The sequence below is a fragment of the Equus asinus genome, chromosome 2, assembly GCF_041296235.1.
Source record: "Equus asinus isolate D_3611 breed Donkey chromosome 2, EquAss-T2T_v2, whole genome shotgun sequence".
In the NCBI taxonomy this organism is placed as follows: Eukaryota; Metazoa; Chordata; class Mammalia; order Perissodactyla; family Equidae; genus Equus; species Equus asinus.
In genome coordinates this window covers 36,175,177-36,202,157 of record NC_091791.1, presented here as the reverse complement: position 1 = coordinate 36,202,157, position 26,981 = coordinate 36,175,177, and the positions used below count along the sequence as shown (strand labels likewise).

Genomic DNA, 26,981 nt, shown 5'->3' with positions numbered 1-26,981 from the left:
TATAGGATAAGGCTATATCATTTGCAAATGGACCTGTTTATCTCAAAACCAGTAGGTTTGTGTGTGCGTGTCTGTAATGAGCTAATTATAAATTTACACTTTTCCTAATGAAGTTTTGCTTAACCATCTCACTTCAAAGCCATTCAACAAGAGGGAAAATGCTCACCCCGGTATCTTGCCCCCTTTCATTTAGCAGGGAGATCAGTTTGTATGGCAGTGATCTGTTCTGGTCGCCAATCAGGTCCTTCAGGGGTACGGTGGCCGTGCCAATTAATCTGCAGGGGAAAGGAGAAAGCGCACAGTAGCCAAAGTAAGAGGCATGCTTCTGTTGACTCATCAGACCTCCCAATTCCCTTCCTCTTCCTCTGTTAGCATTCAAATCACTCATAATGAAATCTGGGCCATTTTGTTCTTACCCTAGTAGGGTATTTTGGCAGTAAACATCACATATCAGCTATCCCTTCTCCATAACAAGCAGTCATTTCAAGAGTCAAACCAGGGGCCCATGAAATTTCAAGTCATGAAGGAGACAGATGGGTGGGAGGCAAAGACTGAATATAGTCCCCCCTAGAATCCAGAAAGAAAGAAAGTAGGACAAAATTCAGGTATTCTTCTGTAACGGAAATTTAAAAGGAGCCATAAAACATTGCCCAGTGTAAAGTCATGCCCTCAAGTAGACCTTCTTGAAATGTAAACAGGTTGCTAGTTTGGTGATGGGGTCAACATGCTACCCCATATACTCAAGAGCAGCATTCAAAAGTTGAATGCATGCACTTCTCTCTTTTCCTGGAACCTGAGAGATTACATTCAGCCTCTAACTCCTACCCATCTACCTCTTAGTGCACATAGCATATTGGGACAGAAGTACACATGTGTCCCTGTGCCCTCTCCAGAGCAAGAATTGTTGTCTGTTCTGTTCACTGCTCTAACCCCAGTGCCTGGTACACAGCACGTTTCTTAATAGATATTTAGTGAATGAAGAAAAAACTAAATGTCTACATATATTGAGAATGAATATGGAAAACATTTTTATAGTTAGGGTACATGATCAAAAAAATGTATGGAACACACATCTCTAGGGAGTTAGTCAATATAAAAATGTAACCCACAGGATATAGTCAGTGAAGTGGGGGTTATAACATGCAACATGGATATAAGAATGAGTGAATTGAAAGAGTTCCCTTTGTGAAATGTAATCAAAAAGCAAAGAGAGCACAGGGGTGTGCCTTCCGTGTGGATACTGATAAAGGAAAAGAGAAATGGTAGGAACATTTAAATGTTATTTACTTATACCTTGCCCACATTTGCAGCAACTTATACTAATAAACAGGAGAGATGATAACACGGAATATCGTTAGCATAAAAATAGAAAAGTAAGCACCAAGTCCTCAGTGTGATAGAAGAGATCCCTTATATCAAAAAACTTGTAGTAAAGAAACAGTAGTTGTGCATAAAACATAACTCTGGGCTTTCAGGCAAAAAGAATAATCAGGAAGTTCATCTCGTGGAGAAATATCAATTATATCAAAATGTAGAACATTTTCTTTAAAAATCAGAAAGTGAAAGTTGATGTCAACATGGGTACATCATTTTTGAACTGACATACATCCATTTTCTCCTCCCCCATTCACATCTCAGAAATAGGACTAGATTCTACACAGATCTAGGGTCTGTCACCCAATCACATAGATCCAATGACTCGACAATATTAGTAAGTGACTTCATCTCCTGTGAATAGACGTATTATACTGCATAAGACCAGAAAATTGCTACAGCACCATTTCACCCAATTTACCCAATGATCTGAACCATGGGCACATGGTTTCTTGGAAGAGTACACCTTCTTGAACAGAACACCGCATAAGACGTTCAACCACCATGATGGATTCTCATCTCTTCTAATATCACAAGTAGAGTCATTTATTGGCAATGGAAAAGAAAAATTCTGCCCCCTGCGGGATAAGAGTGAACTTTTTGATCTCTCAGTCAATGCTGAGAATTGATGGGACCTTGACAGAGTAATTTTTCAGACATGTTCACTCAGTATGTTTGTTAGGTTTTTTTCACATGAGTATGTTTTCTCCTCACTTGGATTTTTATTCCTCTGACATATTGAGGACAAGAGTCTTCACATGACTCCATCTCCACCAGATGAAACAAGTAAAGCTCCCATACGAGGAGAGAATCCCTGGTAAAACCTCTTCCACATCTCGCTCAGCCCCATATGTGTGAGCCTGAGGAGAACTTCTTTCCATGTTTTACAAATAAGACAGTAAGCCAAGGGGCTGGCTATTGAGTTTTTAAAAAGAACAAAATGTGAAAACTACAGATTTAAAAGTCATCTGACTGGTATTAAATGTCTAATGAGGTACTTGCCTTGAAAATGTGGAAACGCACTGGATTTTATTCCTCACAGTTCCATGATTCATAACCTAACCTCATGATTAAAATAATAACATTGCACACTCAAACATGAATTGATTTGCTTTTGCTAAAATCGAGATGACCTGACTCTCTATCAGCAATAAATAATTCTTGGAACAAAACAAAAAGTACAGCATGCCAGGACAATACCAGCGTCGAAAGAGGGCAGGCCTGGGGTTGGACGAGCACTTATCAACTTTGGCACTACTGACATTTTGAACTGGACAATTCTTTGTTTGGGGGGCTGTCCTGTGCCTTGTCAGATATTCAGCAGCATCCCCGGCCCCTACCCGCTAGCATTTCTATAGCTTGCCAATTGTCCCCTGCTGGGCAAGATCGCCCCAGGTTGAGAACCACTGGGTTAGACAATTCCTATTGTGGCCCTAACTCTGTGTCCCAACTTCCTTTGAGGCCTTGGCTAAGTCACTCAACTCTCTGAGCCCACTTCACTATCTGCAAATGAGTGGACTGAAGTAAATAATTTCTCAGACCCTTTTCAGCTCTAAAGTCTGCTACTAGGCTTGCATATATGATGCTTTCTACATCTATCTATTTAGGAAACAATCCCATGTTAAATCTTTCTTTTCTCCTCTGTTAAAGTCCTTGTTCATTGATTCAGGAAAAAAAAATCCCAGAATATACCCATGATTGACAATCCAAAATACTAGGTAAGATTCCTGCTTTCAAAGGCATTGGCCTATAATGTCGTGAGTCAAACTTAAATTCACACAGGGTGTCAGGAGGAAAGGTCAGGCCAATAACAGAAATGTGGAATACAATGGGTAATATGTAAGACAATAGACAGTGGTGGGACTTGTGGCAACTGGAGAGAACAGGCATGCTTAAAACACAAAGCCCATGGGCGGGCCCTTTTATGCCCTGAGTGGTTTTACAATTCCATTCTGACTCAACCAATATTTGCTGGTTTCCCTTCCCCATAACAGGGTGTGAGAGGGTAATAACAGACAACGGACCAGGAAAGGAATAAAATAAAAGAAGTCAATTATAAGTTCTAACTTCAATTCCTTCCAATTCCTTCTTTCAAAAACCTTTAGTCCTGTTTCTTAAGATTTGCTTTTTCATCATAAAATTCTGATGCTTGTGTGTATGTAGGGAGGGGAATTAAAAGAAAACTTGAATTTCTTTTTTCTGAAGTAAAGGTGGCGTGTTTAGATGAAAGCCTGGGAAGATTTTAATCCCCAAAATATTTTTAACAGCTAGACTGAGTTGAAGAAAAATGCAGTTACAACTTCTAAGAGCTTTCACTGTAATTGAAGAAAACATCCCCTAGGGGCAAGCCTGAGCTCTACAGGACTCCGAAGGCACGCCCAGCTGGCCTGGCCTATTTTCTATGACATTGCTTGGATACAAAACACTGTGAGAGGCTGGGAAAGGATGACTTGGCCTCCCACACAAGGGATAAGAACAGTTCAGTGGGACCGCAAGCCAATCTCCTTTAAAGGAGATGACACTAAACCAAAAACTCTTTTTCCTTCATATTACTAATGCTATAAATATGCTAAAATGTCACAGTGAAAGTAATGGGGATGTTTTGCCCTGTATTTTCATGGAAAAATAAGAGTCTCCCCCATGGACCCCACCCCACACTGAAACAGATGGATGACAGCTCAAAAGGAAACTTTATAGTGAAAGAATCACAAGGCCTTTTGGCTCTCCAGCTTTACGTGTAGAATTAATAAACTGCAGATGTATTCGGAAACGAAGAAAGCCAGTCCTGCTCGTATTCCTTTCAGTCCAGGGATGTCCATCCAGTTTTGAGTTGGGTCTTTACGCAACACTGAACTAATTCTAAGCAGTGGGTGCAACTACTTGAAAATTAGAGGTTATGATTGGGGGAACAAAAGAGTTTAATTGTAAATTAGTCAACTCAGCATGCAAGTGTTGGTTAAGAACTTCTTCAATTGTTTCTCTTTTATTCAAACAGTCTAGTGTGTTTAAAAAAGAGAAACGGAAAATGTTCTCCCCCGTTAGCATAGCCTTGACGCCAATGGTAACGGTTGCATGCCACTGTGGTGAGTAAGGGCCCTGCTGGCTGAGTTCTTAATCAGGGAGCTTGAGTATGTGGAGCTGTTCTGTAAGGCAGGACACAGCCCGCATGGATCACTGGAGAAGGGTTTACTGGAAATTCCCTCATGAAGGAAAGGAAAAATACGTTGGAGCCTGGAAAGTAAATCACGTGTTGCCCTGTTTCTGTCCCTAGAGACTTCGGCACATCTCAACTTCTTCTGAGGGGAAGTCACAATCCCCAACGGGGCTGGGGACAAATACTTCTCCAAGCTGCTCCCAGATCCCCTGTAGAAAACCTGAAAGGACCATGACGTGCTCACCCTTTGAAGCACTGGGCTCTCAGTCAGCTGAGCTCTGCCATTTTAGCCAGGCCCGTGTGGCCTGTGGGGTTCCTTGGCTGAGCCCTTCCCCACGCTTCTCCCTCCCCTGGGTCAGGATCTGTCAAGCCCCACGCCCCCTGCCCCCAGGCAAAAGGCAGGAGAGCCATGCATGCCCCTTGTTTCCAACCCGATGGGTAGGAGAGGCAGAGGCAGCCACAGCAATGGAGCCTAACACAGGAAGCCCTTGGTAAGCAAGAACCCCTCAAATGGCAGCCCCCCACACTGGGGTCTCCCATCCACTCACCAGTGGGGATCCCTCCTGAGTCTCCCACTGGCCCACCCTCACCCTCTGGATTAGCTCATAAACCGCTCCTCTGAATGTGATTGTTCCCCAGCCATCCCTGCAGCACAGTCACCAGGGCGGTTCCAGATTCCCTGAATCCTGAGTCAGACTTTTCCTTTAGTTCATTCTTATACTCAGGAAGTTTGAGAAACAATGGTCCAGAACAGTGGTTGTCAATGGGAGCCAAAGTAGGTGGAGGGGTGGGTGGAGGGCTTGGGGTAGGGAAGGCAGCTGGCAAAGCCGGATCTGGGGTCATGGGGACTTGTGTCGTTTTTTAGAAGTAAGTGCATCTAACATCATAATATAGCTTCGCATTTGAGAAACGGGCGTAGAAATCCAATTATTTAACAGAACAACATAGTAAGCCAAACTCCATGAAAATCTACTCAGCAGTTCTGGTTACCTGTGCCCTTCCCATGGCATCCCCTCCGTACTCCAGACCAGGACTGTCAGAGAGCCTTGAGGCTTTTATCCGCATCACAAGGAGGCAGGTGTTTTAGAAAACGTAGAAATGCAGGTCCACACAGTGGTTCCCAAACCTGGCTATGTACAAGCCCCCAGGGGTGAGGCTGAGCCCCTATACGTTTAACAAATTCCATTCCTGGGTTTTGGAATCACTGAGCTAGCCTGGAGACTGTGGCAGGATTTGCAGGATTCAGGGCCAGCAACAACTTCCTTTTTGCCAGTCCCTCCCAATCCTTCTGCCCCTGCTGCTGCAAATGGTGTCACTTTAATAAGAGAAAGAGCTGAGTGGAAGCATAGGTCTCCCCAGCAAAGCCTTCCCAATCAGGAAGGCACGGAGGCCAGAGTCAGTTACTTTGTCGCTGCAAGGGGCAGGTTAATTAACCTAATGCCTGGCATGCAGAAGATGCTCAATGACTATTTCTTAAATAGATGACTGTATCCTGTCTTTTTGCTACTCGCACCTGACCAATTTTCCTGTTCATGCAGCCCTCAGGGATCTGAATCTGTGCTTGCCTGCTCGGATGGTTTAGCAGGGTTCCCAGGCTCCATGCCTGTCTAATCCCCTCGTCCAGTAGAATCAAGGCAGTAGTTCTCATTACTATTCACTCATCAAGGACTTGGATCTTACAAAGTAAGGCGGACAATATAACGTAGTGATGAACAACTTGGAGCTAGGCAGAGCTGGCTAATTCAGACTCATCCTTGTCCTACACGCTGTGTCCAGGTTGTTGAACTTCTCTGAGCCTCAGTTTCCTCATCTGTAAAATGAGGATAATGATAGCTCCTCTCTAACAGAATTGTTGCAAGGATTAAAGGGAGGATGTGGTAAGTGCTTAACAATCACCTTCTATGTTCTTTCAGACATTACTCTAGTAAGAGGAATCTAAAAAAAGCATAGGAGGACGAGGACGTGACTCCAGGCCAGTAGTTGAAGGGAAAACTGCTCTGAATTCAGGTGCAACCTGTCATAGGAAGACAGGTTTACCTAGGCAGGGGTCTGGGTGGGCGGGCAAGAATGAACAGATAAGAACCCTTGGTAACTACCCACATCCACTTCTCTACAATCACTGTGCAATGTCCTAAAACCAGTCCTTTCTCTTACGTACATCAAACAGCTCCCTCCCCACCCTCAAGGCTATATATTATATATCACCAATCTATGTGGGAAACAATTTTTATTTTCAAGATTAGACCAGAAGTAACTTCAGCTGTAACTGAATTCTCATAAAAGCAAATATAGTGGAAACTGAATGAAGGTTGTAAAGCCATTGGTTTCATAAGATGTTTCATTATAAAACAGACCCCAAAACAAATCCTTATACCAAAACCCTATGTAAAGCAGCACCCACGTGGGCGTACGCAAGCGCACACACACACACTCCCTCACCCTCACCCTGTCATTTTCTTCCCTTTTCTCCTGCTTTATTTTCCTTCACCATATTTATCACCGTCTGATATACTATATGTGGATTTATTTGTTTACTGTCTGTTCCCTCCACTCAGATGGAAACCCCATGAAAGGCACAGAGCGCCTCAGTGCCCAGAGCAGTGTCTGACACACAGTAGGCATTAGTAAACATTCGTTGAATGAGTAAGTTAACTGATACATCATTGAAGATAGTCCAGTGACCTTGCGAATGGCTTACAGTTTATAAAGCTTACTCTCCTAAGAGAAGCCCTCCAAGTGCAATTAGAAGGTAATTACAGCTCTTGTCATTATGAAATGCTTTTCTCTTTCAGTCTCCCTAGGTGTCTTTCTCCAGGGTGTGGCCCACTTTTACTCACAAGATCTTAACAGATGCCAGCAGGACTGCAGCAGCTACTTAACTGGCCTCCCAACAGTGGGGCTGAGCTTCTCCAGGCATCTGGAGACAGCCAGCCCTAACCAGCTTTGATCTCTTCATAGTTTTGCCACTCCATTGAAAACATGGGGCTAAAAAGAAATCAGAACTGAGAAGCCTGTTCCACAGTAACATCTGCTTCCGGTTGAGATTTTCACAGACCATGAGAATCTACACCGTTTAGAAAACCTGCCTCAACCATGGGCCGTCCCTCCCTCCCCAACAAGCACATGGGGGAGAAGGGACAGGCGTGGGGACCACCTAAACACACCCCACTGTCGTGTTTACACTTGGCAATGTCAGCAGTGAGTCTCATCACTCGAAGAGATAAAAATAATAAAAGCTTGAAGTCAAGGTCTTTTGTGTCCCTGGAAATGAAAATTTATCATAAGCGATATCACACTTTGTCCCACCAAATTAATTTCATTCCAAACCAGTCTTTCTGTTTTCTCTAACTTAAAACATCTTTTGCCAGAGAGTTAGAATATTTCACAACCCAAGCCTGTACTTTCCTTTTTCTAATTCGATAGCCCCTAGTATCACAGTGTGTGTGTGTGTGTATGTATGTGTGTGTGTTTGGATTAAAGGTTGAAGGCCAGAATGTGAAAATGAGAGGACAGCATCACACACACACACACACACACACATGCAGGGAATAAACCTTGGAAGATCAGGGCCCTGGTTAAGAAGATTTTAACGCAGCTAGGTTAAATCCATGTGCTTCCACTTAAAGAGCTAAGTGACTTGAAGCAATTTGGGGACCCTCTCTGAGCCACACTTTTCTCATCTGTAAATTGGGGATAAGCCTGTCTGAATCAGAGGCATTATAAAGATTAAATGCAATTACGTGTGGAATAGAATTAGCACAATGCCTGGCACCTGTCAAGCCCACAGAGATATTGGCTATTATGTTGTTTGTCAGGAAATGGAATCCATTTTTCCTTAATTATATTAAATTTGCCCTCATATCTACCATTTATTGAGGAAGTAATACAGCCCCATTATAAAAATGAACAAACTTGCCGAGAGTCACCCAATCAGTAGGAGTCAAAACCCACACTAATCTCGTGATCATACAGCTGACCGCCTGCCCACACCACCTCTTATGCAAGAACCTGGGGACATGTCCTCCTAGGTATATTGTTAGGTCTTAGCATTTCCTTTCTTACTCAGGCTGCAGCAAAACAGCTGCCTGGCACAGTGATTTATATCCAGATGATGTTTCTAACTTTGCTCCACATTTGTGTGGGGGTATGTGTGACGCTGGTTTTGAATGCACAAGGACACACATACGAAGGGGAAAAATAAGAATACTAGAAATGAAAACTCTTGGACTGATAATTACAGTCATCTTATCTCAGACATTGTAATTTGCATCTCTAGAAGTTCAATTTGGATCTTTTTTATACCTTCCATGTCTCTACTTCACATGCTCAAGCATTCCTCTACCTCCCTGAGCCTATGGAATATAATTAAAACACTTGCTTCATTGTCCGTGTCTACTAATATCATCTACTAATAAGACAGCTGTTTTTCTCCGCGTTACTGAGGTACAATCCTTCTGTGTGCTCTCCCCAAGGCTCTGTGAATTACAAGGTTTTCCCGGCTGGCTGGTGGGCGCGTTACTGTTCCCAGCTCTGTGTGCCTTCCAAGGACTGTTCTTCTGCTCCTTTCAGGTTGTTGTTTTTCTCTGCCTCACAGTTTCCCCACTGACCAGTACTCAACTGAAGAGTGGAGAGGAACCCTCTGCAAATCTCTAGAGCTTTCTCTGTGTGTGTGTAGCTCTCTCCGCTCAGTCCTCTAGGCACCTTCGCATCTCTCGACTCCTACATGCACTTCCTCAATCTGGAGACAACCAGGACCTGCCCAACTTCCCTGGCCCTCACTGCAGCCTGCCAGTGCTCTCCAGGCGGTGAGCTGGCACTCACAAGGGCTCATCCTGTTTATCTCCCTCCTCTCAGGCATGGCTGTCCTGTGCTGTGGATGTCCCATATCTGAAATCAGTGTTACATATATTTTACCTCCTTTTAGTTGTGTCAGGTGATACGTCATCTTAGCATGAGTGGAACTTCCAAACTATAGTCCCTTTAAGGACGAGAAGTCTGAGGCCTCGGGGGTTAAGTACCCTGCGCGAGGTCACTCACTGGTAATCTGTGGAGCTGGGTCTCTAAGCAGCCTCGGTCTGGCTTTAGAATCTCAGCTTTGAACACGATGCTCTAGTGCCTTCCTGCGAGCCCAGCTGTGAGCTCTGCAACTCCCTACAAAAAGGCATGAGCTCTGGGTCAGGCGTTTGTTTCCCTTCTGATCTGACCCCTTTGCATTCTGACTCCTTTGCAGCTTAGACCCAAGGTGGAACTGGAAAGCTGTTCCATAGAGCTGAGCTGGACAGATTCCACATAAATGGCCCATTACCAGTGGGCTAACTGTCAGGTGCAAGGTGCTTTAGAAGTATTGAATTTCATCCATATATTAGTAACATAAATTCACTTGTTCATTCACTCATTCAGCAAACATTTATTGAGAATCTCTTTATTATGTGCTGGCACTGTGCTAAGTGATGGTGTTAAAGTGTTGAACAAGATAGATGTGGAACTTCCTGACTAGTAGGAGAAGAGCAAATGAACAGACAAATAGCTAAGAACGTTTCAGGTGGTGGTGAATGCTGAGCTAGATAAAGCAGATGTGCAGACCAGCACATGTCTTTGAGTACTTATCTAAAACCCAGCCTGAAAGTCCACATGTCCAGATGGACTCCCCCGACCATTCCGGCACCCATACAAGCTCCCTAACAACACAGCTCAGAGGAAATACAACAGGGCAATGAGATGGAGAGCAAGGGCGGGCGCTGCTCTAGGTCGTGTGGTCAGAGATGCTGAGGTTGAATGAGAAGATTTTACATCTACTGCAGTTGGAAAGAAAGAGCATTCATTCCATGCAGAGGAACAGCCATGCAAAAGCCCTAATGGGCATCTCTTTTTCTTCCCTGGCACACACACACGGGCATATGTGCACACTCCCACACGCCTACATCTGAAAACTTGTAAACATCCTTCATTCCTACATTTCCAGGCTCCTTAGGCACTCAAGTAGAGTGACAGCAGGGCCACGATGCCAAGGGATCAGAGGCCCAGGTTCAACCCCTCTGAACTTCAAGCTTCATTTCCACTTCTCAAGGTCATTGTGAAGATCACATGAGATGAGATATACTCTCCAAACTTATGTTGTCCATTGGCGATCATGAGCATAAACGACTTACTGTTCAATAGTATAAAAATGTCTGCTTAAATTTTTACCTAGGGAGGAGCTACCCACACTCTGATAATGCGTATTCTTAATTTTATTGCAAAATTAGAAAGAAAAATTACTTCCATTTTAGCCAAAAGATAATCAACCATTCCACCTGCATTTTGGTTCCTATAGGTGGTCAGAGGTTTTCAGTATAACATAAAAGTCAAGAGTACAGGCCTGGATATAAATGCTGACATATACATACCTCCTGTGTGACCTTGAGCAGATGACTAAACCTCTCTGAGGAAAAACAGGACGTGCCTCATAGGGTGTCTGTGAGGCTTAAGTGGGAGAATGCATTCAAAGGACTGGGTATAGCCCTTGGCACTCTCAAAACCCTCACAAACTGATAGCCAGATTGCCTCTCTGCAAGGGAATTTTTCATTCTTCAGCTGCTGGGAAAATCCTCCCACTCTGACATTTTGGCTAAAAATATCATTTCATTTTCCTCACGTGACCAAGAGGCTCCTCTGGCTCTTCTCTCACCCTCACTCAATCTGGATGGCTGCGTGGACGACCCTAAAGTGAGGAAGGACAGAGTCCTCACTGAGTGGCGCAGCCCGCTCCCGGCCCCTGAGGAGGCATGTAGCTCCCGTGCCAGTGCCCTGCGTGCTTGGACTGGCCCAGGGCGGTCCGCTGTGGGCGTGGGCACGGGCCCACAGGCCAACCCGGGCAGCTGGCACTGTTTGCTGACAGGCCCCCCCACCCCGGGCAGCAGACGCCAAGAGCTGTATTTGCACGGCCGGTCTCCATGACAACGGGAAAGTCAACAGGCAAGACATTCCTTAAGCTGGTAGAAGAATCCTCTCCCCCACCCTGGGCTTCCAGGTGAGGGAAACGTTCCCACACTGAGCCGTGAGCTGATCCTCGAAGGCCTAACAAGAAAATTTGCCGCCAAAGTACACAAATATTTTGGACAAACATACAGCTTATTCCCAGATGGGTTACTTTTTTTGTTTGTTTTTTTTCCTGCAGTGTACAGGTAACTTGACCAAGTTCTACGCCTTGTTTAGTTGGTGGAAATAAAGGCAAAGGTCACAATTCCTGACTGATGGTGGAGAAGCATGCAGCTTTGTACAGTAAGAGCACAGGCAACACAGGGGCCCTATCACACGTGCTGTGCATTCCAAAGCAGGCTCAGGGTCGGCCTTTCACTGGAAGACAGCAAACAACCACGCAGCGAGATTTGGAAGACAGAGAAGTAATATCCCAACTCAAAAGGCCTCCCCCAATGGCCCCGCCACAGGGCCTAAAATACTCTTTTTCCACTCTTTCAGATAAGTCACCAGTGGCCTCGGTCCCCAGATCAATGTTCCTGGGACATTAACACAGTAAACTATCAGCAGCTGTTACCCTATTATTCTGATCAGTTTCTCAGAAAGTTTCTTTCCACCAGCAGGACCTTGCAGGACTGAGACACAGGACAGATGAGTTTTGTTGGGGAAAAGAACTGGTAGACGGTACAGGTATGGCTCAGGGAGCAGACCCAAGTGGGCCCCCGGTGGGAGCCCTGGAACATAAATAAGGACATGGGGTGCTTGGGAGAAGTCAGGGGGAGAAAGACCTCCCAAAAGGAGGAGAGGGAGATGTTGAAAGAGTAATGAAGACCAGCTTCATCCTTTGCCTGGAATTTACATTTTTCTGCTAGGCCTGAAAATCCCCCTGTCATCATAATGCCAGAGTCACGGCCTGCTCACAAGAACACCCAGAGTAACACATCTCAGTAAGGTGCAAGGAGCCCCTAACTGCAAGGACCCTCTTATAACAGGATCCATCATATTTTCCTTGTTCAAAATTAGAAAGAAAAATGCCCAGGATCAGAAAGACTGCACATCGGAAAGACAACTCTACCTCCAGAAATGCTTGCCAAACGCCCAAAATAAGCACCAAGGCCAGCCTCAGGGTGAGGATCTGTCCTCTCCCCATCACTGCTGTCATCCAAGGGCCCCGAGTGTTCTCAACAGGCATAAAATAAATACGTAATGGTCTCCCAGTATTGTTTTCCCTGCTTCCTAACTGGTCCCTCCATCCAGTCTCCACACAGAAAGTCTGATCTTTTTAAAATATGTCAGATCATACCCAAAACCCTTTAATGGACCCCGATTCTACCAGGAATGAGATCTAAAGCTGGTGCTCACAAAGCCATGCATGCTATGGCTGCACTGATCTCATCTCTGTCCCTCACTCCAGCCCCTCCTGTTCTTTGTGCTCCAGCCTTAATGGCCTCCTCAGTGTTTCTCCAACACCCCAAATACACTCCTGCCTCAGGGCCTTTGCACTTACTGTTCTCTCTGCCTGCAATATTCTTTCCCCACAGAAAGCTGCATGGCTTATTCCTTCACTTTATTTAGGTCTCTGCTCAACTGTCACCTTATCACCACCTCATATAAAACTGGATCTTTCCCCACTCCACTGTCAATCACACTCTATCCTTTCACTCTGCTTTACATATTTTTCTTCATGGTCTATAACAGTTTCCTTCTTAGCTTTTAGCACTCCTTAGCGCCCGATATGTTATATATTTCTTCATGTATTTGTTTGTTTTCTTACTCTCCCTCAAGCATGTTACCTTCAGGAAAGCAAGGACTTTGTGTGAAACAAAGATGAGAGCTCCCAGGCCAGCCTGCCAGGCTTTGTCACCATGTTAAATAGATGAGGCACAAAGTGATAAAGGCCTGAACCAGGCTGGTGGCTGAGGCCATGATTAAGAAACACATAGCACACACAATGGATAGGAAGAAAAAGTAAGATTTGTCAACAGATTGGGTAGGATATAAAAGGGAGACGATCCAGAGAGATGTGAGGTTTTGAGCCCACTGGTCTGGAACTTTGCTATCCAATATGGTGGCCACCAGCCACATGTGGCTAGAGAGCACTCAAAATGTGGCTAGTCTGGATTGAGATGTGCTCTAAGTGTGAAACACACAGATTTCAGACTTAGTAAAGAAAAAAATGCATGTAAAATGTCTCAATGATTTTTAAAATACTGACTATATATTGAAATGATAATACGTTGGATACACTGAGTTAAAGTATTTCCTGAAGTTAATTTCACCTGTTTCTTTTAGTTTTTTAATGTAGCTACTGGAAAATTTTAAATTACATATTTGGCCTGCACTACATTTCTTTGGAGAGGGCTGGTCTAGAATATAAACAGTGGTACCATTTGCAGAAAGAGGAGAGGAACGGAGAGAAGGGAGTATTATTAGCAACACATAGGAGGCTACAGTGAGGCTGGATCACCCACTTCCCCACAACTTTGAAATATGGAAAGTCCGCGAGTTAGAGTGGGGGCTAGAAAGATAATCATACAACTGATTCAAAGCTGAAGTATGCAACATAATCTTAAAAAGCTAGAATGGTTTTCAGACCAAGAGAGTGGGACCAGAACCTGCTGGAACGTATTTGTATAGCTTAAGGAAAAACCCCATCAGTCACAAGGGGCACTGGTCAGCAATGGAACACAGAAAAAACGATCTCACCAAAGGTGAGCATGGGTGGCAGCCATGAAAGCACTGTCCAAAGGGCAGATGTCTGTCCAGGCTCTCTTGGTCTGATGCCATTAAGCAGAAGCCCCCAGTGACTAGGGAGACCGTCTGATTTTCTGTCCAAATCAAGCCACTGTTGACAGCAAAAGGGGCATTAGTAATCATTGTGCTGGGGCAATAATCCAGGACCATCCCAAGCAAATCAGGGCATACGGTCACCCTTCCTCAACTAATTCATTCTAATTTATTGCTCTTGTTGCAGCCTTCTGATTCTACCAAATGTGCCTGAGACATATTTTTAAATGTACTGACATTCCTAAACACTAGGATGCTTCTTACAATTGATATGGGCATTTAAACTCAGGCTTCTTACCTCCACCTCAAACTTGTTATTAATTTAATAGCACACTTACAATCAAGAATACAGAGTATTTTGGCTTCCTGTGGGGAATGAGATGAAGGAGAATTCATTGATCAGAGAGTAGAAATGCCCTCCCACCAGAAAATAGAAAGTAAGTAACCTAGTTTTAGGTGCTGGATTCTTGTGAGCTTGATCAGTTTGAATCAGCGACCTAAGACTGCATTCTGAATCTATAAGGCCAAAGTTCAGATCAAGGTCTGGGGTGAACTTACCGAGGTCATTCTGTCTCATGGAGACCTGTTTGAGAAGCCCCCCCAGCTTTACCCAGGGGACAACCCTTGCTGCCACCATGGGCGCCATCATGACCCTTCCCCATTTGAAACTGGTAGAGGCAGTAAGATAAGGAATCTGGTTTAGACCTGTTGGGTTTAAAAGGCCAATAAGACATTAAAATGGAAGTGGGGCTGGAAGTAGAACTTGAATGAGATGTATATGGGTGACACATAATCAGAAGGAGCAACTTTGCTTGTGTCCAATAAACCACCAGAGTTAGGAAGTGACTATATGCAGTTAACAAAGACGTTTCAGAAGTGTAAATAGGTTTCACCATAAGTACCAAATTGGATAGACTAGAGGTGTCTTAGTGTTTACAGCCTCTTAGGAATACAGAAGTTTTGGGGAAAGCACTGTGATTGATTAACCACGTCTGATATTGGCTTAGAAGTGGGGGGGCATGGAATTAAAGCACAATTATATTGGAAGTATTATAAAATGTTACTAAAGATGCATTCCTTCAACAAAACAAACAATAGTAAGATAATACGTAAAATGAGAAAAAGTTGAAACCAACTTACTTATTTTGTCCAATTGTCTCAAAATCTTTCACAACAATCCCAAGGGAAGATGAAAAGTCCAGGGGTATACCCCTCAAGTCAAACTCCAAAATCTATCACAGAAGGTTATGAAACAAAAAGATGGTTAAAAGGATCAAGGAACACAACGCGATGTCCCAACACTAAACGTTGGGTCATTATCTTCACCAATGACAATCTTTTGAATTCTCCAATTCTATAATTCGGTGGACGCGATCAGATTCTAACCCTGGATGCTGCTGAGGGATGTGGGAAAGCCAATCAGATTTAGCCTCAAAGGACCTGGATGCAACTCCTGGCTTCCCATTCTCTAGGCTCCACGGCTTCAGACAAGTCACGAAACCCACCTCACAGTCAGCGAACCGACTTAACGTCTACCACAATTGTTGTAAGAATAAAATAAAACGTGTGTGAAAATGCTTTCTTCAACAGTTATTTTTAAATTACTTGTTCCTCCTAGTTATACTATTATCAAAGGGATGAATAATCTAACAAAACATATTCTAAAATGCACCAGCCCCCTATTTTAAGTCCCATCATGGCCAGTGCTAAAGTCAGATGAGAATTTCATCTTAATGCAATAAATTGCTGTCCAACGGCAAAGGTAAAAAATCAATACAGTATGACGGATGGCTTTAACTGATTATGTAATAAATGAATTGGATAAAGCAATATCTACTGATGATTTGATTCTCCTGGTAATGGGTTGGGAATGGATGGCGAATGTGTCTTATAGCTTATCTTAGGACACACCCACTAATCTCAGTGGGTTGGGGTTGGCATTTCATTTGGGTTGGGTTTCAGTTATAACATTGCAATTGGGAAGTTTACTTGATAAATACATATGTAATTAAAAAAATACATGTTGGAAACAAAATGGTGTGAGACAGATGATGCCCTATGGAGGACATGCCTGCTTATACGACCATGTATCTCTCTGCCATCGGCCACACGGATTGACCTAAATATAAAGAGGCATGTTAGGACTACTCAGGATCAGAAACACTAAATGTATATATATATGTACTTTTTATTTGTCTTATTTTTGGAGCTCTGCTTGAGGCGCTAGGATCCACAGTATCCACAGGGAACAACCAGACTGGCCTCTTGCTCTCACGGAGCTGGTGGTCCAGGTGGCTATGTTCTGGGTTCCAGTGAAATTGCAGAGAAGTGAAATTCTCTCTCAGCCTGCGTGAGAGCAGCAGAGCTTTTTAAAAGGAATTAAGACGTTTTCATATCCACCTCATTCACTGAGAATGTACAGTATTTACCTCACAGAGACATTAAAACTACCTTGGAGGGGAAGTGTTCACAGCCTTCTGACTTAGCAAAAATAACAAAGACATTTGTCACTGTGCTTATCCAGGAAGATCTGATACAGATTTCGGAAAAAACAATGTAGCTGATGACCAACTTTTCAAAAATTAGTCAGCATAGGAAAATGTACCCAGAGGAAGGAATTAAATTTTTCACATATTTATAAATGTATTAAACACTGAACCATTTATAAAATAGATATAAAGTCAATAGTGGGGGAGAAGGTAAAGAAATTATATTATATCCCTTCTGCAGAACATTAGAGTCATTAAAAATATGTTTTGTTTTGTTTTTTGATGAGGAAGACTGGCCCCGAGCTAACATCTGATGCCAATCTTCCTCTTTTCTTGCTTGAGGAAGATTAGCCCTGAGCTAACATTTGTGTCAATCTTTCTCCACTTTTTTTATATGTGGGTCACCACCACAGCATGGCTAGCAAGTGGTGCAGGTCCATGCTTGAGATCCAAAGCCATGAACATAGGCCACCAAAGTGGAATGCACTGAACTTAACCACTATGCCATGGGGTCAGTCCCCAAAAAATATTTTTGAATAAAATGACATGGGATATGCTCAGGATATGATAGTAAGAAAAAAATAGGATAGGAGACTATATTTGCTAGATGATGCTAATTTGCTAATTTTAAGACATAATATTTTATTAAACATATTCATTCAATGAACATTTACTGATACATCCCAGATGTTAACAGTATTTGCTTCTGGATAGCGGGACTAAAGGTCATTTTTTTATGCCGATCTAATGTTTTCAAAATTTCTACATTAAGTTTATATTAATTTTATCAACATAGAAAACAGTAAATGTCATTACTCAGCCAGACACACAAAGTATCATTTAATATACACTTGACTAGTCAGATGAAGGTATGTTTTTTTGTTTTGTTTTGTTTTTTAAAGATTTTATTTTTCCTTTTTCTCCCCAAAGCCCCCTGGAACATAGTTGTATATTTTGAGTTGTGGGTCCTTCTAGATGTGGCATGTGGGACACCGCCTCAGCGTGGTATGCTTTTAATTATGGAGCTTTCCCGGACTCCAGAAATGATCCAATCCCACCCCTTGCTCTACAGATGTGCCCCAGATATGCAACATAACCGGACCAAGGTGACGCAGCAAGCTCAAGGCTGCTCCAGGCCACAACCCAACACTCCTCACTCCCCAACCAGTCTCTGCTCACCACATCACTACTGTACAGGAGATGTCACTGTGTTACATCTCCTTGAACTTCTCTGCTATCTCCATGACCACAAAGGGAGATGGAGAGGGTGGGAGGGAAATGAAGAGATTCTCCTCCCAAAGGGAGGGACAATCAGACCAAAGATGGGACAATCAGTTGTAGCTTATCCACTGAAACAAAGTTGAAAAAACAATGAAGTCACCTCATTCCAGACAGGGTTGAGTTCACTATCAACTTTCTTTGTTTTCTTTTTCTCATCTGCAAATACAAAATAAGAGATATCAATCAGTTGGAAACATGTAGAGCATGTGCCACTCATTTGTTCATTCGAACAACATTTCCCTGAGGGCCAACTATGTGTCCTCATTTTCCCATTCATCTGCCCTGAGTGGGGGCTACCTGAATTAAAGTTTTCCAAACTGAACAGCATTTTTATGTCTAAAATATTTTTCCCATGCCCAGGTCTACAAGGTGTTAGGGGCTGAGGGGCTGAAAATCACAGAAGTGTTGAGAGCCTCTGCCTGTCGCTCACCGACTCTCACAGACCACTGTTACCCACGGCCTCTGCGTCTCCAGCCTGTTGCAAAAAGAAGCCAGTGAAGCTAACCTTTGACCCGCAGGTACTGCCATGCTGAAGATGAGGATACTGAGGCTCAAAGGAGTTAAGAAATATGTGTGAGCTCACACTCAGCAGTGGTGCCCTGATATAACCTGGAATTTCAGCTCTGAAGCCCATGTTGCCTCTGCATGGAATAAGACCCCAAAACAGCTTAAGGATGATGCTGGACTCCCTCCCACAGGCCTCGGTACAAGGTAATCAGTAGATGAACACTTTCTAGGGCCGGCAGAGAATTGGGGGTTTCCTTTACTCCTGGCCCACCTTTTCTGAAGACACAAGGTCTTTTTCCTCTGTGTCTGGGACCGGATAACACACCTACCTAGATGCATTAATGTTTATCCAGCTAGTGCTTAAAGTTTCCTTGGAACAAAGTCCAAAGAGCAGGGGCTTCTATGGGTCCCTAAGTCCCCAAACACAAAAATAAAAGCTAATGTTTGAGTACAAAACGCTTCGTAAGCACTAGCTCATCTGTTTTTGGAAAAAAACAATTTTTCCTCCTGTAAGTCTCCTTTACCATGACACAGAACACCCGCAACACTTCTGACACCAGACGCATGCAAGGCGTTTCCCCCACGAAGCAATGTTCTGCGACACCAGCTGGGTGTTCTGCAGTTTGTCTCCATTCTGACACTCTCTACCCTGGAGAGGGCATCAGATCTCACAGGGTTAGGGCTCAGTCCCACAAAACTACCCTCACCCCACTTCAGAAGCCAATAGCAAGTCCAGGTTGTCACCTGTGCTTCTGACCAATGGGCTACAAGTGTGAGGTTCCCACGACCCCCTCCTTGGGTTCAACTAATTTGCTAGAGTGGCTCACAGAACTCAGGAAAACAGTCACCTATGTTTACCAGTTTATTAAAGGATATGATAAAAAATACAGATGAACAGCCAGATGAAGAGATACAGAGGGTGAGGACTGGGAGGGTCTCAAGCACAGGAGCTTCTGTCCCCACGGAGTTGGGGCGTCACCCTCCTGGTACATGGATGTGTTCACCCACCTGGAAGCTCTCCGAACCCTGTACTTTTGGGATTTTTTGGAGGCTTCCTCACGCAGGTATGATCAATTATTAACTCCATTTCCAGCCCCTCTCCCCTCTCAAGAGAAGTGGGGGTCAGGACTGAAGATTCCAAGCTTCTAACCATGGCCTGGTCTTTTGGTGACCAGCCCCCATCCAGGAGCCACCCTGAGTTACCTCCTTAGAACAAAAGATGCTCCTAGTGCTCTTATCACTTAGGAATTTACAAGGGTTTTAGGAGCCCTGTGTCAGGGACGGGAGTCAAAGACCAAACATTAGAACAAGAGATGCTCCCAGTGCTCTTATCACTTAGGAAATTACAAGGGTTTCAGGAGCTGTGTGCCAGGAAGGGGAACAGGAGTTGGGGCTGGGGGTATCAGCACAGACCAATAAATATATTTTCTATCATCTCACATCATCTAATCTCCTTAAAAATCCTAGGATGTACGTATAATTATTTTCATCCCCCTTTCACAGCTAAGGAAACGGAGAGGTTAAGTAACATATTCCAAGTCACCCAGTTAGTAAGTGGCAAAGCTAGGTTTTGAACCCAGGCAGTCTCGTCAGTGGCCACATTTTGAATCACCCCTTGCCTTCCCCCTACTGCCGTGGAATGTAGGAGGTAGCCCGTTTTGTTCAGCTGAATGTCACATTGCTAAGGCTCCCATCACATAGCTGGCTGTGGGCCTAACCACCTCATTCTTTCAAGACCTCAGCATAGCCAAGACGTGAGTCATCCTCCTCACTCTGCTAAGCATTAACTTTTCCACTTGAGTGGGCATCCCATAGCCCAACCGGCTTCCCTTTTTAAACTTCAGCATGACCCTACTCATCAGCTGATGCCAGGACCTATAGTGGTTCGTTCTGCCTGTGGTCTTTCTATGTGGCCTACAGAGCCCCTCACTGGATCTGATTCTGATGTCACCTAGAAGCTGTCCTGAATTTTCCCCTCCCACCCTTCCATATTGACCCCTCTCACCCTTCCCCTCATCTAACAAATCTCTCCATCTTCCTCTCTGATTGTACTATGAGAACATGCTCTTGAGAGGAAGAGAAGCCGTGCAAAAGATGTTTACGTTGATGGAACTGGACAAAAGGAATTCTATTCACAATTGTAACAGCTCCCTCTAAACAGCCATCTACAGGTTTCAGGCTGTGCATTCAGTGGCAGTGTCTCTAAATCATTCAACAACCCTGCAAGGTAAACATTCTCATCCCCGTTTTACGGGCAAGAAATTGAGAGAAGCTCGTTAACTAGTCTAAGGTCACACAGCTAATAAGGAAACAGAGCCAGAATCCGCACCTACGTCTCCCTGCCTCCAAAACCCAAGTGTATATGTGCCACCACACCACAGTGCCTCTCACAGAAGCTGCCAGAAATGTTGGATAAAGAAGATGCATAAATACAATATGTCTCATAGGCTTGGCATCCTGGGCAATGGCCACAGGGAAGTCCATGGTCAGGTTTCAGGGTATCCTGAAAGTTTCTGAGACTATTTGCTCCAACACACAAAATATTACATCCATGAGTTTTTCTGGGGAGAAAGTTTATTGCTCTCATCAGAGTCTCTAATGAGTTAGCGACCTTGAGAAAAGTTAGGAATTCCTGCCTTCGACAGGCATGAAATGGTACCATTACCCTCCCTCCAGTTCACCACTGCCCCTGCTGCCACAACCAGGGTGGGGTGGGAGGAGAATTGAGTCAGGAAGGAGTGAGTCTGGACCCTGAGATGACAGCAGACCTTCAAGAGAGAAGATGGGCAATTGCAAGAGGGCCCAGGAAGTAGGTAAAGCAAGAAGGAGGCAAATAATGTATGGAAATTGGGCAGGGAGGCTTGGGGTAAGACTTGGGTCACTGAAGGATGGTATCCAGTATCCAAGTCCCCAAGATTCCAGGCAGGAAGCTAAGGCAAGGACAAGGGCTCCAGAGAGCCTGAGGAAAGAGCCAGTACTTGCTCACTTGAATTGAGTCCTAAGCCTGGTTACTGACCTGGGAATCAGAATACGAGAAGAAACGCTACAAGGCTATCTTGATGCCAAGTCTGGTACTACAGACCCTCCCTCTCCCAGAAGGGACGGGAATGTTCCAGAGTCAGCAGTTGCAGAGTGTGAAAAAGGTCACTTGTTCATTCATTCATTTTCAAACATTTATTAAGCACTTACCATGTACTAGTAACTGGGGAAACGGAAGAGTATAAGATAGTTCCTTCCTAAAGCATTCCACAAATGGAGTTTATGGGCTATCGAATAGAGGAACCAAACAAATCTTTATGCATGTATTCAACAAGCAGCAAAAAGCCCCAGCATGCTCTTGCCTGTCCATTCTTACGTTGGAGTGCCCTCCTGTAAGAGGGGGGATAATGACCAGCCAGCTCAGGCAAACAGATCTTGTAGCTCAGGCCATGGAAATGGTCCACTAAGTGAGTTCTTCCACAAACATTAATTAAGTTCCTCATTCTTCCATACGGCGAATGTTTTTGAAATATGACTTGCCAGGCACTAAGCTGGACACTCTGGGAGACACAAAGATACCCAAGGCAATTCCCGCCCTCAGGTGTTCCAGCGGGGAAGCAGATGTGGCCACAGGCAACTGATACAGAAAGAAAGCTTCAGATGCCATCAGAAGGGTACAGATGAGAATGCACATTGAGAGGAAGGGGAGGTGACTTCAGGCTGTGGGCACCAGGTAAGGCCTCACAGAAGAAGCAGAGGCTGAGCTGGGGCTCGAAGGATAAGGAAGAACTGAAAATGTGGAGCTGGGAAGAAAAAGTCACTCCAGGTGGGTGCAAGAGGGTGGGTGGGTCAGCCATGGAGGAGAAGACAACAGGTCAGGTCTGGGGACACTACACAGCCCAATGGACTGGAACCAAGGGATATGAAGTAGAAGCAACCAGGCTGTGCGGGAAGGTTATGAAGCCATGAGTGCCAGGCTAAGCTTCATTTGGCTGATACAAGCCATTTAAGGAGGGTGTTAGAAACTGGACTTTATAACTTCGAGAAGTTAATTACCCAAAGAGAAAACCAAGGTGCCCAACAACTCTTCCAAGACATGTTCTTGGACACGTGACTCAGTTGTGTTTTGAGAACAAAGAGGACCAGTTGGGTCCCAGCAGATGCAGATTGACAGCAGACCAGGTAGGACTATTCAAGGGGAACTTCCTGCTGCTCCCGGAGCGTGCGCATAATGTTGATGCTAATGGCACTAGTCTCTAGAGGGCGCTCACTCCCAGCCAGGCATGTGCTGAATCCTTCACATACAGTATTTCATTTAATCCTCCTAGCGAGCCTACGAGGTAGGCACTGTTATTATCCCCAATTTGCTGATGAGCAAAGCGAGCCCAGAATGGTTAGGTAACTTGCCCAAGATCACAGAGCTAGGAAGAAACCTTCTAACTCAGGACTAGTCTGACTCTAGAGTAGTATTTAACCGCTGCACCCTCCTATCTCCCTGGCTAATAAGAAAAGATTAAGTCGCTGGCATTAGCTCCTACCCTTCTGGAGAAACCCAGTCCCTTCCGAACTCAGTTCCTTCCAAAAAGGAAGCTCTGATTTTTATCGAAGTGTATATACATTATATTTTATTGAAAGCCTATTCTCACACGTGAACGTGTCAGCCACAAAAAGAAAGTAAATAAATTTCTTTCTCAGCAGTGGCCACAGAGTCACATATTTATATTATTCAATTATTCCATTCCACCTCTTTTTTTTAAAAAAAGGTCAAAGTTGCAGGCACTAAACATCAGATTAAATTACGGGAAACTCTTTCCCTTTCTCCACATCACCTACCTCCCCCGGTTCCCATCTCTAATTTTATTAAGATGACTGTTTCTTCCTATGGAAAGGAATTAAATATTTTCACCCCAGAACATAACAACTGATTCAAAAGCCAAATACCCTCTGGACCATGATTCAAGGCATTCTTGGGACATTTCCTGTTTTTTGATTAGCCACGCCTGCTTCCCTCTCAGTCCGGTGAAGGTCACCATTGCAGTAATTAACCTGCATGCCAACCGCTGAAGATCGTTTCCCCGAGAACTGAGCAAGCCCTCCTCGCCAAGCCACCACGCCCTCTTGCACGGAACCATTTCCTTTGCTGTTCCCCCACCAGACTGTGTGCTGAACTCCTACTGAAAAGGCTCTAGTGACACCGTGACTCGTAACACTGGATTGCTACATCTGTGCTCAGAGGACCACCGTGATGGTTAATTTTATGTGTCAACTTGGCTTGGCTATGGTACCAGTGGTGTGGTCAAATGCTGGTCTAGATGTTGCTGTGAAGGTATTTTGTAGATATGCTTAATGTCTACAATCCATTGACCTTTATAAGTAAAGCAGATTACTCTCCGTAATGTGGATGGGCCTCATCAAACAGTTGAACGTCTTACGAGCAAAAACTAACATTTCCCGGAGAAGATGGAATCCTGCCCGAGCCTCCAGCCTGCTGGCCTGCCCTACAGATTTTGAACTCAAGACCGTAACATCAACTCTTACCTGAATTTCCAGCCTGCTGGCCTGCCTCACAAATTTCAGACTTGCCAGCCCCTACAATTGCATGAGCCAATTTCTTAAATTTCTCTCTCTCTCTCCGCCTCTCTCTCCATGTATATCCTATTCATTCTGTTTCTCTGGAGAACCTGACTAATACAGCAAGTAAGACCAGGTGCCCTTGGGTATAATAACACCTAGAATGAAAATGTTTTAAACACTTCCAAAAACACACCATCTCCCTGATCCTAACAATTCTGCCGGAAAAGGAGACGTGTTGGCCCAGATCTTCTGACTTTCACATCAGTGAACTCTTCATTTCTTTGAGCTGTTATCTCTGGGCCATATAAGGGTTAACCACCGAGCTCAGAGTTCCTCATGTGTAAAGTGGTGAATTTAGACTAGATGATCTCCAAGTTTTCCTGCAGGTACATGCACTTTACGAAGTCCTGCCAAGTCCTAACTGATTAGACTGCTCTCTTACCAAAACAGCCCTGGGAGATGTGGGGGTGCTATTTACAAAGCTTCCCTAAATAACTCAGCTCTTTGATAGGCAAAGTGGATCAGCCATGCATCCAAACTTGACCTCCCACTCAGACGTACTTCTTCATCTTCTCTGGGTCCCCAGGTCATGGCCCCTCTGTTTTGAGAAACATTCACACACAAACACAAAGTCACTCACAATTTGGCCTAGAATTTTACAGATCTCCGAAGATCTCATCCCATCCACACGTGGCTGGCAATTAAGTGCTCTGAACCAGTCACTGTTCCCAGTGCTTTCCATGGACTATCTCATTTAATCTTCACAACAACCCAAGAGGTAAATTCTATTATGATCATCCCCATTGACAGAGGAAGAAACCAAGACACAGAGAGGTTAAACAATTTACCAGAGGTCACACAGCTAGTAATGGTAGAGCTGGGATTCAGACTCTGACCGATGGAGACACAGAGCAATTTCCAAAGTTGGAAGATTAAGACCAGACAATGACTTCTCAAAGGTTGAGACTGTATTTTATCACTATTGTTAGTCTCCCCAGCATGCTTACTACATAGTAATTTCTCCATGGTTTGAGTGAAGTGGGCTTCATAAGCTCACATAAGTATTACGACTAGAGCTGCTTTAAGGATTAAGTGAGAGAATGAGCACAAACTGCTCGGCACGTGGCCCAACACATGGTAAGCACTAAACCAAGAGGAGCCATGATTTCTTCTTACGGGACCTGGGCAGCACCCGCTGTTTACTCCAGTGGGGGTTCCCAGGCCGTGGAGCCCTCCCTGGATGGCAAGGCCTTAATGACCAGAGGAAGTGCCCAGTGATGCCAGGCACAGCCCTGGTGAAGCAATTCTCTCAGTGGGCTCCGTTCTAGACCTCTGAGGCCCACCTGAGGCGCCTGGCCTGTGGGTAGTAACTGCTCCTCCCTGGCAGTCAGCCTGCCAGCCACCAGCATCTGGGAGACTTTCCACAAGAACCAGGGGGCAGAGAAGGCTCTGGGAAGGGCCAGCAGGAGACCTCTGTCCTCAGGATTAGAGGGACCGGGTGGGTGGGGGGTGGGGGACACAGAGATATGTGGCCCATCCAGGTGGACCTGGCTAAAGGAGTATCTGTGACAATTTGCTTCCCAACCTTGGCTGCCCTACTGCTCCAAGGAGATGTTGCCAAACGGGTTCTGGGGAAAAGCATTTTGGCCAAGCGGCAACCATGATACAAAGCAAGGCTGTTTTGTACATTTCTGAAACAGTCACTGATATCGCTGATAAACAGGAACGCCCAGACAAAAAGGCAGGCAGGGCAACTGCCTGCTTTCCGCACCCGGTGCCCCACCGGCCTTTGCGAATGCCCTTTCAGGCAGACAAGCTCTTGAATCAAAGCCAAATCCTCCCAGGGAACTGCAGTGAAGCCCAGGTGATCCGAACAACCCATACAGAATCTTCTTCCCAAAAGCTGACCCTGGCGAGTGGTCGTGTTCCAGCTCGGCCGACTGCCCAGCTGTAGGCGAGGGAACCCGAGCCGGCCAAGCACCTGGACTGGCTGCCTCGGCAGAGGACTGAACCATGTGCCTCTTCGGTTTGTTCGTTTATTTTGCATGTGGGCCTCCACTGTGTGCCGGGCACTTAAACACATTCACATCTAATCCTAACAAGGGAGGTATTAGCATCCCCATCTTACAAACGAGCAAACTGAGGTCCAGGGATGTTAACTGACTTGCCCAAGACCACAGAGCTAGTAAGTGGTGGAGCTGAGCTGCAGCTCCACGTCTGCCTCACTTCCAAACCTGTGCTCTTCATCACCACCGCAGGCTGAAGGTGCCAGGCGACCTGCCACATTGTCACCACTTACCAGCTGTGTGACCTTGGGCCGCCTACTCCAACTCTCTGTATCTAGATTTTTTCATTAATAAATATAGGTACTTAATGCCTAGGAATAACACCTCCCATATATAGAGTTCATAATACACCAGGCACTCTTCTAAAGGCTTCATATATGTTACCTGTTACTATTATTATCCCTCTTTTGAAGCACAATAAAATTAGGTAGCTTGTCCAGTGTCACGTGCTAGTAAGAAATGAAGCCAGAATTTCATGCAGGTGTTCTGGCTCCTGAGCCTCTTAAGCTGCCCTGGCTGTGGCTGGTGCGTTTTTGAGACAGGATTTGCTGAAGACTGAACGAGGGCTGGGACTCTGCAGATTCACTCAGAACCCAGCTCGAGGAGACGAGGAGTGGACGAGCTCCTAGAGTTTCAAAAGGGCCTCTCACAGCCTGTAAGAGGGGATGAAAAAGCCTACCTTGCAGGGTTACGTGGAGGATCAAACCAGAGAGCGTGAAAGAGCCTAAAACACAGGGGACAATCCTGTGTTGGATGAGAAACAGAATCATAAACTGTCTCCATGGGACAACATGAAGAGGATCCAGTCCCTCT

At 44.8% G+C, this 26,981-nt stretch overlaps 1 protein-coding gene across 2 annotated transcripts in view; it reads right to left on the bottom strand.

Annotated features, from left to right (window-relative positions):
• MYOF (myoferlin) overlaps nucleotides 1-26,981 on the bottom strand; it is a 152,848-nt gene that overhangs the window by 114,272 nt on the left and 11,595 nt on the right. For both annotated transcript variants that reach the window (XM_014862955.3, XM_044754016.2), the window contains exons 2-4: nucleotides 18,143-18,198; nucleotides 15,413-15,504; nucleotides 167-275 (exon numbers count right to left, since the gene is read on the bottom strand). In XM_014862955.3, the coding sequence (XP_014718441.1) occupies nucleotides 167-275; nucleotides 15,413-15,504; nucleotides 18,143-18,198 (257 nt within the window). The remainder of the gene's footprint in view (nucleotides 1-166; nucleotides 276-15,412; nucleotides 15,505-18,142; nucleotides 18,199-26,981) is intronic.